Below are 20783 nucleotides of genomic sequence, written 5' to 3'. Positions count from 1 at the left end.
TTGCGATGCTACCACTATTAATGACTTTTATTGTTTATTTTCTTTTGTATTGTGAAAGTAAGACATTCTTATTCAAAAAAATCAAACAGTACAGAATTATATAGAGTTAAAAGTCTACTCATTTCTTAGTGCATCCTGTAGTCATGGGACTTTTGCTTAGTGATTTAATGTATGTTTGTTCTCTACTTTAGAGGACTTAGGTCAGCAGCTACGAAACAGGTTATTTCTCACTCTTCCACTCCACCTCACCTCCAGTGGTTTCTCCAGGCTGGGAGTCAGGTCATAGTTGTGGTAGATGGCGTGTACCCTCCTTCCCTACTCTGGTCCTGTCTGCCACCCTGCAATATGGAACCCTGCAATATGGAACCTGAGCCCCACACACATGTTGTTCAACAGGTCTCCTAGGGCCGGCTCACACCCTTAATCCTCATTGTTGCAAGCAAAAACTCATATTCTGGGCTCCTCAAAATCCCCGTATTTACTTCCAGAGATTTCTACACTCTGCTCTAGGTCTGGACAGGATGTCTCAGTTTCAGCATCCTCCTTTGATTTGGTCTATACTTTGCGGTTTGAAGTTATCACACATATTCCAATTTCAGCATAGATCCAAATTTCTTCCCATTTTTTCCCCAAGTTCTTGTGGGTTTTAGGGAGGAAAGTACAATAAAACCCACCATTTCTCTACCACCTTTTACTGAATTTTCTTTGGCTGATGAATGTCTGTAGGTTGCAAGAGAACCACTAAATATTTGGTTTCCAGCTATAGCTTGAATGTGCCTTGTGGACGGAAAAGATTCCGGACACCTCAGCGATAGAGTTGACTGTGAGGCAGAAGAAGTCATTGAAGCAGAGTAGAGACCTTTCTTTTGGAATATTTTCTAATTGAGACAATACTGAGAAGGTGGAGTTTTCAGATACAAAATTTCAGAGAAGGGTAAAGGCCTTACGCGTTTAACCATGGAGAATACTTACGTTCTTTAACATGGAGATAATTTGGTTAATTGATAGAGCTTTTGATGGGGGTTGATCAAGAAAACTAAGTTTGGAAATTGATTCCATCAAGCATTGAGTCTCCATTTTTTCATTGAATCTCCATTTTATTTCAAATGAAAACTGTGTTTTTCCCATCACATTTGAGAGATATTTCTTCGTTCCTGCCCTGTCCCCTTTGACCAATTGTTTCTGACCAGATGTTGCATGCTTTCCCTAAACCTCTGAGATTACTGGTATTGCTCTCTAGAACCGTGCCCTGCCCCTGCTTTCTGCCCCTCTGCTACGTGTGGTTTCCTCTCCTTAGCATCCTCTGAAATATACATGAAGGAACTTTCGAAATTGCAAACCACCAGGTATGTTCAAGGCAAGATTATTATTGCTATGATGACTGTGTCTCAGCCTGTGCCCCTGACAAATAGACAGTTGAGAAGCAAAATCCCAATCCTTGGAAATAAAATTGAGAGATCGACTTAGGAAATAAAAACTGAAATACAAATTGAACTGTCTTCAAACTGTCACCATTGACCAAGTACTATTATATCAAAAATACTGTGCTAGGCAGTAAGACCTGAGGGGGGAGAAAAAGAGAGTTTCCATATTCAGTGATAACTCTTCAAGTAGATCTTTGGTTGCTATGGAGCTGTTTCTGTAGCCCTTGCTCTGCTCGGTCAACACCCACACTGCCCCCTAGGGGGCGCTAATGACCGGAGACGTTTCATAACAGCCGGCTTGCTCAGTCTCTCTTGGGCCTGGAGGCCAAGGTCATTCGCTCCGATATTTCACAGCAAGAAGCATTACTTGGCCGACTTCTGGGCTTTACTTTGACAGAACGTTTAGCAGCTCGACCAGGAGAACTGTTGTTTATCCCTCTTGGCCTAGCAGCTAATTAGAATCATGCGTGCTCCAGACTAGAAAATGCCCTGTTGCGGGCTTGTTGAGACGCAAATTTGTCACTAATTAATATCAGAGAGGACAGGGACATGCATGTCCCACGAGTCAAGAGTCAGCGCAGCACCGGAGAACTGTCTTTCACTCCAAGGATTGCCTTTGAATCAGACCAACTTTCTAGAAATCCACTTTTGTGAGATCATGACTTTAATTTTGGTGAGAGAAAGAGAACAGAGAGAAATAATGAGTCAATTTATCGCCACGGCAACTCAGGACCAGCTGCTTGCTAGGTTCATCTCCCTGGGCCAATGAAAATTTGCTCTCCGATTTGACGTTACCCCCCGTCAGCCCTGATTTTCTCCCAGAATTTTTTTCATCAATGCTCTCCCTGTGGCGTTTCTTTCCCCTTCATCGCCTTATTTATCACCTTATTTATTGCCTTATTTCCTCCTCCTCCTCAAAAGGCGAGACTGAGGAGAAGAAATACAGTATTTCTCCTCAGTGGCCACTGAGGTTGGTAAAAATGGTGAGACGACTGAAAAAGACAGCCCCCACGTGTGGATCCTCGTATTTGATGTACACAGGCCCTCACTCCCCGCAGTTGTCACTGAGGGTGTTGGTCATTCAGGTCTGAAGTTAGAATGATGTCTCTCGTCTTATGCCTTTCCACCACCTTGAGCTTAGCAAAGACAGGAAACAGTCGAGGAAGAAGAGGTGGTGAGAGGGAAAGCCTGGTTGGGGAAACAGGACTGGCCTGGGGCCTGCTCAGAAGTGAAGCCAAGTTGCAAAAGCTTCCTAGAGAGGAACCCTGGTCTCACTCCCCTCCCTCCCACCAGGGCTGCAGCCTCCAGAGGGAAGCCGGGCAGCATTAATACTCAGGGCACAGGAAGGCTTCTTTTGTTCAAGGGCTGCTGGTCTGCCTCGGGAGCAGACCTGGATGGGGGGATTTAACAGGCAAACCTTCAAGAGAAGAACAAGACTGTGCCATTAACTAAGAAGTGATTGCCTGGCTGAGGACATTCTTCCTTGCTAGAGGCTGACTTTAAAGTTATCTGCTCAAAAACTTTACCGGCAAATAAGCTGTCAGCTAGTCCCCTAAAAGCCGAGCCTAAGAAGAAGACAGAGATAAGGAATGAAACCATACATGTTAACTGTCCTTTAAAGTAATTAAAAGATCACTTTTTCATAAGTTTGGTAACTTGACTGAAGATTATAGGGGGTTCCGAGGAATGCACAGCTTTCTATCAACTTGCTCACCCACCCTCTCCCTCCTTCCTCTCTCTAGTCCAGCAGATTCCTCTAGCATCTCAAGGATACTTCTGTATCCCCTCAGGCTAGCCCCCTGCGGACTCTGATTCTACCCCCAGATAGTCTTGTCAAGTCCTTTTTTCAGGACCAGTTAAGATCACATTTTTAATCCAATTCAAAGGTGTCTCTTTCTCCATGCTATACTGAAGTTGTAGGTTGATTCTAATCCTTATGATTAGACAGTCAAGATATGTTATTTTATCACATTGCTTCAGGGTTCTCTATTTCCTCTGGATTCATGGCGAAAGGACTTTCACTACCTGGAAGACAAAGCTAAGGTTAAGACTATCTGGCTTACTCCTCAGTCAACAGTGGCTCCCCTAGCCAACCCCCACCCCAGAGTAAATGCTCGTTATCCACATCCAGTCCAGAGACCCTACTGTTTTGACATTCTGACTTCTTGGTGCTGCTGAAATTGTTGGCTGTCATAGTAAAGCGCAATTGACACAGTCCTGGGTACAGGTTTTGGTGGGGAGCTAAAGGGCACCTGAGGGCTGAATGCCTTTCTGTTTCCACAAAATTGCAGAGTCAGGTAAGCATTTGCTCTTGGCTCTAAGTGTCCTCTCCGTAGCCGGCAGTTTTCTCCACAATGGTTCTGTAACATCCACCAAGAAGCAGCCTAACACTCTCAGCTCCCCAGGATTCTGCTAGTGGGCTTCATATACAGCATCAGCGCGCAATTTGAGTTGATCAGTCACAGAGGAAGGCAGACAAGATGGGCTTGAGCACTGTAAGCCCTTCCAATTCTTAATTATAGACCTATTGTCTGCATTTTCCACTAATTGCCTCTGTATCATGGTCTAACAAAAGATTCACATTATTGGTTTATTTGAAGAAATTTTTCCCCTTATCTGGGAACTGACATCACGTGTGTAACTCACAGGTCAGGTGTGTAGTCTGTCCATGATTGAATGCCAATGAGTGAGAAGATACTGATGGGTGGAAAACGGATGGCTCTGGTCTCTCATTCATCAGAAAGCAACAGATGTCAGCCCCCATACAGGCCCCTTCAAACAAGCACTGTCATTGTATTGTGTCACTAGCAGAAAGGGCCTGCTGGGTTAGATGCTAAAATTCCAAGGCTAGGCCCAGGTCTGGGAGAGGGAAGTGTTATTTCAGGACTAGCTCTGCTTTCCCAGCCAATGACTGGTTCCATCACTTACACTTACAGACCTGGTCATCCTGCAAGCAAGCGCACATCCTCTCAGCTGGAGGACTAGAAATCTGAACTTGGAATCCCAAGCATTTTGTTTTTGTTTGATCATTTGTTTCACAGAAAGACTTAAAACCCAGAGCTCAATGCATGGTAGACATTCAAATATTTGTGAAAGGAAGAGAGAGAAGTAATAGGCATTAGAGGTCTTTCCTCTACATCAAGCAATGTGCTGTAGGACCTGTTATTTCTATTGCAAGGTGGGTCTTTTATCTTGTGTCTCCTTGGTGCTTTTGGCCCATTATCTACTGTTCCCACTGGTGGACACAGGCTCCATCCATAGCAGGGAATAGACACAGAAATTACACAAAGATTTCAAAACATTTTGAGAACAAGGAGAATCAATTTCAATTTGGATGCCAGCAAAACTTGCTCTCAGACATGCTAGGAGAGAAGAACAAAGCTACATAGTGTATTATATCGCCTTAGCCAGTTAAGAATAGGTTCCAGGTAGTAAGACCATTGTCAATCATTGGTTGGTGTCCAGAGAAAGATGGGGGAGGGAGAAGTACATGCAGCCTTGCTGAGCCCAGAGCCTAGCGATGTCGAGTGGGGTAATCTGTAAGGAAGTGGCCTGAGCCATCCTGGGAAAGGGGTCTGGCCCACCAATGCAGGGGACCAGCATGTGGGTGGCACCACTTGTAAATGGACTTCTTTGTTTCTAGGCAACGTCCTGCCCTTGGAGAATGTCTCGCCTCACTGACAGCTGCCATACCAGTGGCATTCCTGGAGCCTACCCTTAACCGCTACAATCCACTCTCGGTCTTCAATACCAAAACCCCCAGAGAGAGGTCTAGTAAGTATCTTCCCACAGAGATCATCAACCCAGGTGCTGAGAGGAGAGCAGCCGGGAAGGAAGGCCACAAGCAGGGACCGGCAGCCCTGCAGCACTGTTGGTTTATGTGATCTGAGAGGGGCTGGGAGGTGACAGCTGGGACTACGTTGCATGTCTCCATCTTACTGGAAAAATGGGCCTGGGCAAGAACTTTGTTATCATTAGACTTTGGTTTCATCTTCTATAAAATGAGGAGACAGTGTATTGATTTCGAAATCCCTTCTGTCCTAAGACCTCAGGTTCTCTTGTCTGCTCTGGGTCTCAGTTCTCCTGCATCTGGGGATGTGACTCCTTTCTCAGGGTTTCCCTCCAGAGTGTCAACAGAAGGGGCACACCTGCACTAATAACCTAATTACACTTCTCAAGTGCAAGGAGAGCCTGTGTTTCCAAGGATGATGACCACATGTTCTCCATCTTCATGGAAAATAAAGCATAGAAAAACACCAGAAGGAATTGAAATTACACAAGAAGCAGAATTTAACAGGAGTGTTGAGGCACTAAGTTCTAGAACAGCAGTCGGCAAACCATGGCCATGGGCCAAATCGGGCCTGCTGCCCATTTTTGTAAATAACTTTTTATTGGAACACGGTCACACCCACTCATTTACATGTTGTCTGTGGCTGCTTTAGCACTACATAAGGGAGGAAAAATTATTTTCCCTCTACTCTTCATTGTTCTTGGCTGAGACCCCTCTCCATAAAAAAGAGATTAACAGGAGGAAAAAAAACAATTTTAATTACATACGTACATGTATGTACAGGAGCCCCACAAACATATGAGACTCAAAAGGTAGCCAGACGATTGAGCCTTATATGCCATCCTGAAGTAAGGAGAGGGATAGGGGTCTGAGACTTCAAAGAGGAGGAGGCAATTCACAGGAGGGTGAGGAGAGGAAATGTGTGGTAAATAAAGGTTGCCCTGCCATGCAGCGTCTCTCAGATGAACAAGTTATGTTTGGTAATAGCTCCCTTCCTGGGGTAGGCCCCCTTTCTAATGTAAATTTCCTTTATAAATGTAGATTTCTCTTACAAAAGGGTAACCTACTCTTTTTTCTGAGCTTTTCCTTGTGCAGTTTCTTAAAAATAAAATCAGCTGAAAATAATCCTTATGCCAACGAGGCGTATTTTTGGATGGCACATTCCGCTACCCTTCAACTACTGTGGCAGAGTTGAGTAGTGTCAGCAAAGACCATCTGGCCTGCAATGCCTAAAATATTTACTGTCTGGCCCTTTACAGAAAAAGTTTTCCACCCCCTATTCTAGAATAACCTAGAATATCCAAGGCAGGTTGTAAACCTGCTTCTGGAGGGTAAAAGGGAGAATCCTCATATGTGGATGAATTATGCTCCTGCTGAAGAGCAACGGAAGAGAATAGGGGAGCTTCAAGCAGCAACCGTGAATCAAGCTGGGACTTCAACTAAAAAGAGCTACAATGATTTGATGTAATATGAAGGAAAAATTACCACACTGTGGGCGTAGTCAATATTAAGAAAAAGAAAACACCATAGTAAACCGTTTAAAACTAGACCCCATCCTATTCAGAACCAGTATTTCCTTAAAATATTAAAACACAGTACCAGTGGATGACTGGACTGTGTAGCAATTCCATTTAGTTCAAGTCGCCTTTTCAAACTGTCGTTAGATCGTGAGGAAAAGAGTTCGGGTTCTTGCCACAAGTTTCTTTGTCGCCACTCTTCTTTCCATCTAAGAATGCAGAGTGCTAAGCCATAGTGACTTTATTCCCACTTGCTTCTAGTTACTTCAGATAAAAGAAGCACATCACCTCACCCCCAGAAATGATGACCAGGACAATTTAGACAAGGCCGCTTAATAAAATTCTTTTCCTGAGCTGGAATACAGTGGAGACTAGTGTCTCAGAGCTTGTCAAGAGATAAACATTGCCGAGATGCCTCAGCCTTCCAAAGTCTCATATGAAATCTCTAAGTTCATTACCCAACGCACTCAGCCTCATCTCACTCTTTCTCCCCTTTCTTGGACTAGCAAAAATGTATTTCCAAACCTTGTTTTTCTCCGCCCTCTCATGACTCTGAGTGAGTCACATCTCACTGTTAAGTGGGAGCTGAGCAACTGAGCAGGCTTTGGTAACACTGAGAAATAAATGGCTGTGACATCTATAGGCAAACGCCAGCCCAAGTGTAGCTCCCCAGCTCCAAAGGGACATGGGCCCCATCATGACAGTGCTGGATTCTTACACATTTATTCTGCTCCAACTGTGAGTCAAGAAATAGTGTATCTCTGTATCACCAAGGTGTAGAGCCGTGCCTGGGAAAGAGGCCTACTTGGCTCTTGAGCTCGTAGAGGTAGCAGGTGTGGGGGAAGAGGGAGAATCCCTCTCTGCCCTTTCCCTTAAGGTTCTTATGGCTGGCCAAATAATTAACAAGACAGGTTAGCAGGAGAAAATAATACCAAGTTTAATAACATGTATACATGGGAGAAACCAGGGACACTGCGTTTCTCAACACAATAGCAGAAATTCTCATCTTAAATACCGTCTTCACCTAAAGACAGAGGAGGATGTTGGGGGTGGGGGGTGTCAGTTACAGGAGATCACCACTAAAGCACTGTAAACAAGTGTAAGGTTATTATGCAGATTTAAGGCCTCACCTTCCACATTGATAAGTTTCTAGAAATGAAGTCTTCCCCCCTCTTCCCAATACAGAGAGGGAGATACCTTTACAAATGGAGATTTCCCTTATAAATGTAAATGTTTGTCTGGCAACTCCGTGCAGGGCCATCCAGAGAATGTGGCCAGAGAGATAGAACTTCTGATAAGATGGGCTTGTTGGTGCCTTTCCTATTGTAACATCTATTTTACATTATATTACAGCGATCAGATAGAAGATCTGTTCTAGGAAGGAGTTACTATGTCAAATTCTTTAGGCAATTAGTGGGGGAGGTCAAATGTCCGTCAGAGAAAACAATCAAGGTAAAGAGATATATTTCAGGGTGGCGAAATCTTGATCTCCCACACAGGCAAAATGAGAACTTGACAAAGGTGGAGGAAACCCCGGATTGGCTTTGTGAGGGAGGAGAATAACTGTCCCATTGTTCTCCTTCTCAAGGGCTGTTTGAAACATGTTCCTTCTTCTTTTATATACCTTTACATTGATTTAATAAGATATATTCATACAGAAAAAATAAGTATCAATCATTGCATACTCTACAAGGAAGAAAGACAAGGTTGTGATTAGAGATGACACAGTTCTTCATCCATCAGTGACACACTGTGGGACTCAGTTCCCAAGTCCCCTGATCCCATGTTTTTCATTATTCACTTAATCAACAGAGAGTGAATGCTGACCATGTAGATGGCTCTTGAACAGTAGAGTGTACATGAATATGTATTCTGGGATAACCAGGCCAGAGAATGACTGATGGCTTAATGGACTCTAAGAAGGTAGACTTCATTCATTATACAAAGTGGGTGGCCTGAGGAATTAAGTAGGGGCCGGATGTATAGGGGGACAAATGATGTGAGCCCTTTGGGTTAGAAATGCACTATGAACTGATTGATCAAGCCTTCAGTCCATTGGACATCTCTATTAATTGACAGTTGTTTTGCCAGCAGAGTAACTTATGTTAGTAACTCTCCTGTCCTATAAGATCCTGGAGCATTTTCTGACTCATCCAAAAATTATTAACATATGCCTAGAAAAGGTTTAATACTGTTATGTGCCAGTTATTCAAAACTAGATAAATCTTTGGTTATGTGTGGCAGCAGTCTGTTAATCAGAATATTAGATTGACCAAAACATCCTAGTCACCAGCAGTGTGCTTTCCCAACCCTTATTGGAATAATCAACCAGAGGCGAAGGAAGTCCTCTTCCCACGTAAGCTGTCTGCCTATGCTACAAAAAGGAGGTCCTCTCTGGTGCTGTCTTCTTGAGGGAAGAGCTGCTTGGTGGAGAAAACGCAACTTTAGAATCTAAGTCAGTGGTTCTAAAACCCTGGCATATATCAGAATCACTTGGAAGGCTTGTTAGAATAAAGATCGCTGAGTCCACCCCCTAGAGTTCCTGATTCAGTAGCTCTGGATTCAGTAGGTGCTAACAAGTTTGCAGGCAATGCTGCCACTGCTGGTGGGCGGACCCCACTCTGAGAATCATTGATCTAGAAGATGAAAGGACAGTGTGTTCTAATGATCCCTAACAGTCTTGCGTCTGATTCTAACAGGACCCAGCTGAGGCTGTTTTCCAGGTAGACAACTTAGCAACATTCATTCTGTGGGTTTATTATGTGGCATTTGAAGTACAAAACACCATCTAGAACACAAATGTTTCTTCCATTCAAGGACCAATTACATATAAATAACTTCTAAAGGTCATTATAATGACTCCAGAGCAGCGACTTCAAGCAACTCTGCTTTTCTTAGGGAGGAAAAAAAAAGTGTTCATGATAATGTATTGCCCATGTGACATTTAAGCACACACACCTGAGCCTTCTCATTTATAATTTTACAGCAAACAATTGTAAACTTTAGTTGCATCTGTGGCAGTTGGCATTGTTCCGTGTGCAGAGCCTCAGGGTGGAAAGTTTGACTTCTCTGTCTTTACCTATTTACTGACATTATATGTGTATAGTTATTTTGTTTGTGAGGGTCTCCCCAGACCCCTACATTGATGTCACCCCTGATTCTTTTTGCTCTACTGCAAGGTACAGGCCAGACTTGCTCTCTGCAAATGACCAGCATTGGCGGTAAACTATGTCTGACCCATATAATTCCCTTCTGCTGTAAATCACAGGAGTTCAGCATTCTTTGGCTTTCATGCTACTGTCCTTTTGAATTGTCTGGATTTTAAAGGACAGTAGTCCACTCCCGACTTCCAAGGAAGAGAGATCTTTAGCCTTCTGCTTCCCAAAAAGCCGTAGTGATAGCAGCAGAGTCATCACTAGGGAAAGGATGTTAGGACTTCATGGGGTCTGCTCCAGAGCACGGAGGCTCCTCCGGGTCCATTGCTTTGCAACTGCACGTGCCATTCCAGTAGAACCACTTATCTCAGCCACAGGTTCATTGTCTCAAGATAGCCAGGATTGTTCTCTGCTCCAGGCAGTACAATTGTGGGAGAAATCGCTGCAATTGGCCAGTATTTCTAAAGGCCAGAGAATTTGCTGTGGCCTCTTATTCATTAACCCTGCAGTTCCCAGGAACCTAAAATCTAGAGAAGAGAGACCTCAAGCCAGGAGTAACCCCAATGGCAAAGGGCCTACATGCATGACCCAATTCACTGACCATAAAAGTTTATTTGAAGTCTTCTGCTTTGTCCTTTGAAATTCATGAGAACTTTCCATTTTACTCCTAATATCAAAAATAGTTTCCTCAAATCATCTAGCTGAGCTGATGTTCTGGGAAAACGATCCACATTTTCCTGTGGCTTCTCGGACTCCCTAGCCCCTGTGGTGCCTGATGCGTTGGCCGCAGTGTGAGAAGTTTGGCCTGTAGGTGGAGTCCGTGGATGATCTGCCTCTCTGGCTGCGGCGGTCTCGGTGGGGAGCAGTGAGATAAATTGATGCCTGCCCTGAGCTTTAGGCTTGTGCTTCTTTCTCAGACTGCCCCGTATCCCTCCCCTCAGAGCCCTTGTTATCTTCTCTCCCTTCAGGAACCTCAGGATGCTTCTGGTCTCTCCCGTCTTGTCCTGTCCTTTAACATAAGGAGAACAGGACAGATATCCCCTGGCTGCTTCTGTTTGCAATCTTATATCTGACAACCTTCCTCAGTTTAATGTTGAACTCTGTCTGTTGCCACTTCATCCTGTCTGTCCTTGTTCAGTGAAGTGACCTCAGTCTTCAGTGTGAGGAAAAGATAAGACTAACTCACCATTTCTTGCACAGAAGCCTTCAGAAACAAAAAGGTTTAAGTGATTGACAGGAAGTCTTGGCATGGGTCACCTCAGATCATCAGTAACTTCTGTTGTACATGCAAAAATCAATGCAAGTACAATGGCTTTTCCCCCCAAATTTCAACCTAATGGAAAGTATTGTTGTCTCTGCTCCAGCCGAAGGAATACTTGATTAGAGGAGTTTCTTTTTCCTTTTCTAACCAGTACAGATATGATCCAGGTGATTGAACCACGAGTTGGCAACTAAACACCGATGAGTTGCTTTTCTCCTCCTAGTGCTGCCTCTCCTGCAGGGGACACACTGAGGCCCAGGCAGCAGGGGAAGTGGGAGAAGCCAAGAGACTGGCTTTATCGTGTTGAAGTTTTATGAAATGTCCTTCAGCCATGTCTCTGTTATGCTGTTTTAACCTTATGGTGAAGTGTTTTAACCTGAATATGACATCTAGGAAGATAACCCAGCCTCTGGAAGCTGCCATCTTTGCACAGACAGCTGGAGGACAGAAGCTCCTCCACATGCAATGCTCACTCATATGAGGCTCTGGGATGGAAACTTACACCTGAAGACCAAAGGAAGGGTGGGACAAAGGTGGGACTTGCACCATTTGTGCTTTTAAATTACTGTCCCCTTGGGCCGGCCCTGTGGCTTAGCAGTTAAGTGCGCGTGCTCCGCTACTGGCGGCCCGGGTTCGGATCCCGGGCGCGCACGGACGCACCGCTTCTCCAGCCATGCTGAGTCCATGTCCCACATACAGCAACTGGAAGGATGTGCAACTATGACATACAACTATCTACTGGGGCTTTGGGGAAAAAAAAGGAGGAGGATTGGCAATAGATGTTAGCTCAGAGCCGGTCTTCCTCAGCAGAAAAAAAAAAAAAAAGAGGAGGATTAGCATGGATGTTAGCTCAGGGCTGATCTTCCTCAAAAAATAAATAAATAAATAAATAAATAAATTACTGTCCCTTTATTCTTCCTGTACCCTCTCGGTCAGTTCTGGGGATGCCAGACACAGTGGAAGAGATGTGTCCTGATGTCCCCCAGCTGGAAGATCTGATGAAGGAAATCAACGACCTGGCCGAGTCAGGGGCTCGGTACACGGAGATGCCACACGTCATTGAGGTGATCCTGCCCATGCTCTGCAACTACCTGTCCTACTGGTGGGAGCGGGGGCCTGAGCACCTGCCCCCTAGCACAGGGCCCTGGTGCACCAAGGTCACCTCTGAACACCTCAGTGTCATCCTGGGCAACATTCTGAAAATCATCAACAACAACCTGGGCATCGACGAGGCCTCCTGGATGAAGCGCATTGCAGGTATCACAAATGCTTTTCTCCCTAGTCCCTGGCCCTGGGACCAAGATGCCTGGATTCTCTTTTCATCTCTTTTGTTGATTATATGATGGTTTCAAGCAAGCTCTAGTCTATCTTTAAACTGTTCCCTCCCACCACCCCTTTAGTTGCTTTACAGTAAAAAGAATCAACTTATTCTCTGGTAGAGCTTCCTGCAGCAAATGCTCCTGCCCCACTCCCCAACCAATCCAGGCCCCTCAAATCTCCAGGAAGCCCTTCTTGATAAACTCTTCCCAACTCAGATGGTCATTGCTTTATTTGCTTTTGATACTTAAGAATCCCATTTGCTCTTACAGCAATAATTGTCCCTATTTTCGCGGTAAGTGATCTTGTGTGCTTTCCACACCTATAAAGTTCACTCCCATCTGGGCTATACTGTGAGTTCCTAGCATTTGTATTTCACTTTATGCTTTCTAAGACACTTGTCTAATTTAGGTTCACAGTAGCATCACTTGGTTTTTGTTTTGACTTTTTTGTATGCATTTAGAACTCCTTGCATGCAGTAGGCTCTTAGTGAATGTTGTTAGCTGATTTTCTGTTCCTGAAGCAACTTCAAAAAGAGGAAAGCCTTGGGAAATGAATAGCCATGCCTTCCACAGTCAGGAAACCATGAAGATTTAGTGTCCTCTGTGTTAAAGTAGAGTCTGAGGAGGTAGAAGCTAAGGCAAAGTCATTGCCTTTGATGGACCTATGGTTTAGACAGACCACTCCTCTGTAAAAGCTTCACCCACACACTTTCCTGGACCACGGGACACAGCGGCTAGGTCAAAGGGAGCTATCAGCCCAACTCTAGGTATTTACCTTCCTGGACAAATGAGTAGATGTTCCTCTGCAAGACCAAGGAATAAAAGTTCTTACTCCCTTCCTATCTCCGAAATGAACTGAGATCAGAATTACAAATCTTTTGGGTGCTGATGGCTACTAGACCATACAGGCCTCTGTGAACATCTGAGTAAATAAAGTTGGTGTTCCTTTCTTACCCATTAGCCCAAGAATAGTGTTAACCCTATGGCAGTTTGTTGAGGAGCTCTAATTTGTAAATCTGGATTAAGGGAAGGAAGGAGATCAAAGCGTCGGTTCCCTTGGCTCCCTAGAGGTGCAGAGAGGGAGTACGTCATAGCACGGGCAGCACTGGTGGGAACTGAACTTGGCCTGTTACTCCACGGGTGAGTCCAGATCTCATTCATTCAGGCCACTTAATTCCTGCTGCCTAAACCAAGTCAAATTTAAATAGTAACCCCAAATCACCCACATCTGGAGTAGCCGTTCTGATTACAGGCCCAAAGCAGAGGTGTGCCTCAGTAACGGTGGGGTGTGAAATGTGAGCCATCACAGCACAAGTTTTGACTTCTTGGTTAATGCATCTCAGCAGAGAGCTGCCTTCACTTTCTCCTTCGAAAACAGTTTTTTTTAATGAAAGTTAAAAACGAGGCAGGGCCGGCCCAGTGGCATAGCTGTTAGGTGCACATGCTCGGCTTCAGCAGCCCAGGGTTCGCAGGTTTGGATCCCGGACGTGCACCGATGCACCGCTTGTCAGGCCATGCTGTGGCGGCATCCCATATAAAGTAGAGGAGGATGGGCATGGGTGTTAGCCCAGGGCCAATCTTCCTCAGCAAAAAAGAGGAGGGATGGCATCAGATGTTAGCTCAGGGCTGGTCTTCCTCACACACGCGCAAAAAAAAAATAAGGCAAAGGGAGATCAAAAAGAAAAAGTGCTGTAATGTAGGCTGTTTCCAATTGAAATGCCCTAAGGTAAAGAAACTTGGAAATACACAAAATACGCAATGCATATTATCAATGGTTCATGACTCTCATTAATTTTATTTCACTTATTTTTTTAATAATTACTCTGATTCAGATCTTTCTTATGAATTGGACGAATAGGATATTCCATTTGAGAAAAAGGGTAAGACATGTAGGTTTTATCTTTCTCGTGAAGAGGGCCAGAATCATAGCCCCACATCCCACTGATTGCTCGTTTCTGCTCTATGACTTCTACTGGCCTCCCCAGCCTCTCAGTTCACTATGGCTGATAATGGCTTGTCTGCCTTTCTCAGGGCCCAGAGGAGCCTCCAGGCAGTAGGTTGGCAGTTCTCAAGTGTTGAGGACTGAGAACTGGGGTTGGGTTAATGTATTTTTAACAACAGGTTTTCCTATAAAATAACCAGAAATCATAGTATTGAGTGCTTGCTCTTGGCTCAGCACAGTGTGGGCTATTATGAACAAAAGGCTTCCTTCAAGGAGTTTCTAATCCAGCTAATGAGCCAAAACCAACATGAATGTGCTGTAAAATGAGACAAGATAGTCTGTTATGAAGAGCTGAGAGGTGTGGCAAACGCCATGCATGCGTGAGGAGTTCAGGGGTAGCGGGGGCTCCCCATGGCCTGGAGAAGCAGAACAGGAATAGGGCCCTCCTCCTGTGGCTCCACCCGCCAACTGTGGCTTCAGGAGAGGGAAGTGCCCAGTGGAAGGTTAAGGAAGGGAACTAGCAGGTGCTGTCCTGAGCTGATGGATTGTCACAGCATCACCTTTCAGTACCGCTTCTTCTTTTTTTGATCACTTGTCATACTATGTGAAATGAGGGGAAGGCCCTTTTGTTTGCAAACACAGTGTACGCCCAGCCAATCATCAGCAAAGCCAGGCCTGACCTGCTGAGAAGCCACTTCATCCCAACTCTGGAGAAGCTGAAGAAAAAGGCTGTCAAGACTGTGCATGAGGAGGAGCAGCTGAAAGCCGACAGCAAAGGGGACACTCAGGAGGCAGAGCTCCTCATCCTGGACGAGTTCGCAGTCCTCTGCAGAGACCTCTATGCCTTCTACCCCATGCTGATCCGCTATGTGGACAACAACAGGTACAGGAGGCCGGGGGAAGCTGGCCACAGGACGGAACCATGGCATTGGGTTGTGTGACAGGTGAGAGAGGGAGGTCACAGCTGCCACCACCAGTGGGCCCCCCCCCCACAAAAAGTCCCTGGTGTAGGCCATCTGGACAGGGCTTTCCTTGACCAGTGATTCTATGTGGTCAGTGCCATGGCCACCCTTTCCATCCTCACAGGCTACCACAGGTAAGAGGGTGTTGGTCAAATAAGGGTAGCAGCAACCCATTTTTGTCCCTCGGCTGTTTTGTCACACATTCATTCAACAGATAGTACTGACTGTGTGTCAAGACTATTCCAGGCATTGGAGAACAGGAATAAACAAAGCAGACAAAGATGGGGCTGGCCCAGTGGTGTAGTGGTTAAGTGCTCACACTCCACTGCAGCAGCCCAGGGTTCACAGGTTCGGATCCTGGGAGCGCACCGACACACCGCTTGTCAAGCCATGCTGTGGTGGCGTGCCATATAAAGTAAAGAAAGATGGGCACAGATATTAGCCCAGGGCCAATCTTCCTCAGCAAAAAAGAGGAGGATTGGCAACAGATATTAGCTCAGGGCTGATCTTCCTCACAAAAAAAAAAAAAACAAAGATGTCTGGCTTTGGGAGCTTTCATTCTGGCAGGGGAGTGGGGCATGCAGACAATAAACAGAATAAGTACTTATATACTTATCTATTTACTTATACACTTTACTTATAATTTACAAATATAGGTAAATTATGCAAAGCAGGGTAAGGGGAATTAGGAGAGCCAGGGTGGGGTGGAGTCACAGTGTTAATTGGATGTTACTGAGAAATCTGCATTTGAGCAAAGACCTGAGGAGATGTGGTCGGGAATCACGCAGGCCTGGGGAAGGATGCTCCAGGAAGAAGGAACATCTGGTGCAATCCCAAAGGAAGGAGTGTGTTTGGGAGGTTCAAGGAACCACAAGGAGTCTAACGTAGCTGGAGAAGAGTGAGGGGTGGGGAGAGCAATAGGAGCTGTCAGAGAGGCAACACGGGGCCGAGAGTACAGGGCCTTGAGGCCACTGTGAAGACTCTGGCTTTTCCTCTGAGTGAGATGAGAAGTTGCTGGAGGTTTTGAGCTAATCTGTGATGTGATCTGATTCACTCTCTGGGCACTGTGGTGAGGGATGGGGGCAAATAAAGAAGTGAGGAGACCAGTTGGGAGACTCACAATTATCTAGTCAAGAGCTGATGGTAATCCAAACAGACAGAGCAGACTAGTGGTTGCCAGGGGCCTGGAGGGAGGGGGCATTGAGGAGCAACTGCTTAATGGGATTGGGGTTTCCTTTTGGAGTCCTGAAAATGTTCTGGAACTAGATAGTGATAGTGGTTGCCCAACATTGCGAATGTATTAAATGTCACTAATGGCAGATTTTATGTTGTATGTATTTTACCACAATTAAAAACAAAAAAAAAGAGTTAGTGGTTGCTGGGGCCAGGGTGGTAGCAATGAAGTTTGACAGAAGATGTCAGATTCTGGGTCTATGTTGAAGGTAGAGCCCTTGGGACTTCCAGACTGGGAATGAGAGAAGAGAGGAGAGTCAAAGATGATTCTGGGCAAATGGAAGGATGGAGTTTCCAGCAATCGAGTTGGGGAAAATTGTAGGTGCAGAAGTTTTTTAGGGGAAGATCAGGAGATCACTTTTGGACATGTTAAATTTGATTGCTTATTCAATATAATAATGAAAATGTTAAGTGGGCAGTTAATATATGAGTCCAGAGTTCAGAAGAGAGGTCTGGCATAGACAGGAATTTGGGAGTCATTGACGTGTTGATATGTAGTATTTAAGAATCATGGGCCTGGATAAGATGAATAAAGGATTGAGGAGGGGAAAGAAGAGTTCTAGGGACTGAGTCCTTGTGCTCTCCAACATTAAGAGGTCAGAAGAAGAGGAGGGACAGCAAATTAGACTGAGACTGAGAGGGAGCAACCAACGAGACAGGAGGACACCAACAGATTGTTGTGTCTTGCGTGCCAACTTCACAAAGCGTTTCCAGGAGAAAAGAATGATGAATGAAGGTTATCGGTGACCTCGACAAAAGCAGTTTCAGTGGAGCAATAGAGATGAAAGCCTCTTTGAAGTGGGCTAGAAGAGAATGGGAGAAAAGGACTTGGAGACAGCAGTACAGAAAACTTGTCCAAGGAGTTTTACTATAAAGGAGAACAAAGAAATGGGATGCTAGCTGGAAGCAGAAATAGGGTCAAGAGAAGAGTTTTTAAGATGGGAGACTTGTTGTCTTGTGTCTTTGTTAATGGGAATGATCCAACAGAGAAGAGGAGATTGATCATGTAAGAGTGAGAGAGAGAATTTCTAAAGCAATGTACTTGAGCAGGCAAAGGGTCAGCATTAGCTAGTTCATCCACAGCAGCAAGCAGGAGGGCAGGGAGTATGGGTGCTGATGCTGGTAGATACACACATACACACACATATATACCTACATCCATCTATATGTACAGGGGGGGAGTCTGTAAGAGTCCTTTACTGGTTGCTTCCATTCTCAGTGATCTAGGAAGAAAGATCATCAGCTGAGTGAGGATGGGAGAAGGTGCTTGGAGGTTTGAGGAGTGGGAGAAGGTATGAGGCAGTGTCCAGGGAAAGTGGGAGAGTAGATGGACCTCGGAAGTGCATTGTGATTGCCGAGCAGCATTAAGGCCCCTACTTGGGATCTGTGGTCATGAATTTAAAGTGAGACCCATCAGCAGGTTGTCTTTTTTTCCAGCCAGTTCTGCCATCGCGTACAGGCCCAGAGTAAGAAGAGAGTTGGACTTAACCAGGGTTGGGGTTTTGCAAAGTAAATATGACAAAGAAAAATAGGTTAGGGAGTTGTGTGTGTAAGAGGGTAATTATAAAGATTGACCATGGAATTTAAGCTGGACGATGAGGGAAGTGAGGACAGAGGAGGCGAACATCTATGAACAGGCAAAGGAACAAAGGATCATTGGTCCCAGTTGGGGGCAAAGACCAAATAGCTATTTTTATTATACCACACCCTCCTAAAGTTTTCAGGCCTAACATATAAATTTGGGAAAGTTTAATTTTAAAATACTCCATTGTAGATATTGAAAGGACCTAGGAATATTTGGAGAATATTGCTAACTTTTTGAATGGTATGCCATTCTGTCATGGGCAGAGAATAGGTCTGGATATGCCCAATTTAGTATTTATTTTATAAGATAAATTCTACTTACTATTTAAAATACTTTACTTAAGATTACTTATATTTCACATTTCAAAATAAACAGCTTACACACACACACACACACACACACACATATATGTATACAATCTCTTACCTATCTATGGGAAATTTTACTTACTTTCTCAAAAGAAACCCTGCTTTCAGGGCCATCATTTTAGTCATTTCTGTTAACATGATTATGTTAGCAGTTTAGAGAAGGAATTTGTCAGAGTTTGAGGTAAAAACAAACATGAAAGTGGTGTCAGGTTGCTCCTGGAACAGCCCTTTAATTGCAGTTGTCACTATTGACCATCAAGACTCAAGCTAGAGTGTGTTCCACTTACACAGTGTTTCTTGCTAAAAATGGCAATGTCAGGAAGTCTTTGAGATCATCATTAATTCATTCATCCCCACTTTTCAACCCATTCTTCGCTGAACACCAGGGAGCATTATGGCCATCTGAGCCTTGCTTAGAAATACTTCCTTCCTATGTGTGCGCCTTTTCCTTCTTTAGGTCCTTCCTTGGCCCCAAAGAATTAGCTGGCTTGGAATTATGAGATTGTGGGGTTGGCAGGAATGTTAGAGGTCACCTCATCTTACTTCTAACTGGATGAAGAAACACCCCCTTCCCTTTTCCTGGCCTCTGATTATCATGGTTATAGACAACAGGTACACCCTTGCCGTACACGGACTCCAGTTCTAGTTTCAGACAGTTCGAACCATTGTGAGCTCAAATCTGTAACTCCTACCCACCAGCTCAGATTTTGCTCTTTAGAGCCACGCAAAACTACTCCAATCTTCCTTGTGGCAGTTTTTCAAACATTGAAGGGCACCATCTTGTCCTGTTGTCCTCCTGTTTTCCTCATCATATTAAATCTTTGCAGTTCCTTCAGCCTTGGCACAGCAGTGTTTCAAGTTTCTTCACCACTGAGGATACTCTTCTGAAGAGAAGCTTCTGTTGGTCAGTCTTCAGCCTGAAGCTGACCGGGAATGAGCCAGAGCTCCAGGTGTGGTGTGATCAGAGCAGAGCAAATCAGCTCTCCATCTCCTCATGCCAGGAGATACAAGTCAACATAGGTTAAATAAATCTCCCTGTGCGAGGCAACGGCTTCTCAGCTTCTTTCTGGAAATCAGAAACACTCGGAACATAGGAATGAACAACTTTAAATAGTGTGATTTTTGGTGAAAACCCATCTCTCAAACTGTTGAAGGGAATCCGAGTAAATCCTGTGTGGTGACTACCTCAGACTGTGTCCTCTACAGGGGGCTTAGGAACCAGGGGAGATAAGCTCTTACCTCTGAGTCGGACAACCTGACCGTGAACAGAGGAGCATGGCTTTACTTTCTTTGAAAGCTTGATAACTTATTTTAAAAATGGAAGTCTAGCTCTCCTTATTCTTGCTATCAGCCAAGACTTTATTCTTGCGCTTCTCATTTTCTGTTAATATGCTCAGTAATTTCATCCACTTTGGTTGCTTCAACCATCACCCCCCAGATCATTGCCTCTAAACCCAACTTTCTTCCCCACTTACAGCCTTGCATTTTCCAAGTGCCTTTTGGCAGCACACAGTGCAGATGGTAAAAGAGACCCACAGATCAGTTAAGTACCTCCAAAAGGATCAAGGGTCTGAATATTGAGAGAGAGCTGAATTCTGTGGAAGACTGGGAGCAGGGAGGATACGAGTCTGGTTATATCATTTGGGGGTAGAAAGGATATGGGAAAATAGGAGAGGTGAGGTCAGGATCTTCTGTTCTGCAAATACCATCTCAATCTGTTTGATAGAGGTGCACAGAGATTGTGTGCCTGGTGGAAAACATTTAATGAGATCCTCTTCGTTAATACCCATTACTCTGAACCTGAAGAAAAGACCTCACCTTCTTCTAAGATATGCCTCTTAGAAGAAGAAGAGTGTTGAAAACAGATTCATTCAGCTGAAACTGCGTTCTCATGTGAAGGCAGAGGTATCAAAATCCTCCTATTTCTCCTCTAAGGAAATGTTTACCTAAGATTTTGTTTTCAGTGCTCCTGCTGCTCACTCCCTGTGGCTGTACTTTTCCTTGGCAGGACAGGACGTGACCCCTCGCCTCTTCCCACTCAAGGCATAATGCAAACCTACAAAGCTCATTTAGACCAAAACACTAAAGAAGGAACAGCTGGCAGTTCTGATAAAACTTGACATTTAACCCTGAAAAAGCACTCCTGAAACATCAATATAAAAGAAATCAAACAGCATTACCCATCTCAAGACTCAAGTTTGGATTGCATTTTGCTGCTAGTAATGGA

General features: G+C 44.6%; 1 protein-coding gene across 1 annotated transcript in view; it reads left to right on the top strand.

The window, feature by feature from the left end:
• RYR3 (ryanodine receptor 3) overlaps positions 1 to 20783 on the top strand; it is a 345772-nt gene that overhangs the window by 264633 nt on the left and 60356 nt on the right. Inside the window, exons 65-67 of the mRNA XM_058540531.1 lie at positions 5068 to 5198; positions 12084 to 12404; positions 15051 to 15291. Of these exons, the coding sequence (XP_058396514.1) occupies positions 5068 to 5198; positions 12084 to 12404; positions 15051 to 15291 (693 nt within the window). The remainder of the gene's footprint in view (positions 1 to 5067; positions 5199 to 12083; positions 12405 to 15050; positions 15292 to 20783) is intronic.

The sequence above is a fragment of the Diceros bicornis genome, chromosome 5, assembly GCF_020826845.1.
Source record: "Diceros bicornis minor isolate mBicDic1 chromosome 5, mDicBic1.mat.cur, whole genome shotgun sequence".
Lineage (NCBI taxonomy): Eukaryota > Metazoa > Chordata > Mammalia > Perissodactyla > Rhinocerotidae > Diceros > Diceros bicornis.
Note: the sequence above shows the minus strand (reverse complement) of the source record. Positions and strands in the feature narration are given on the sequence as shown.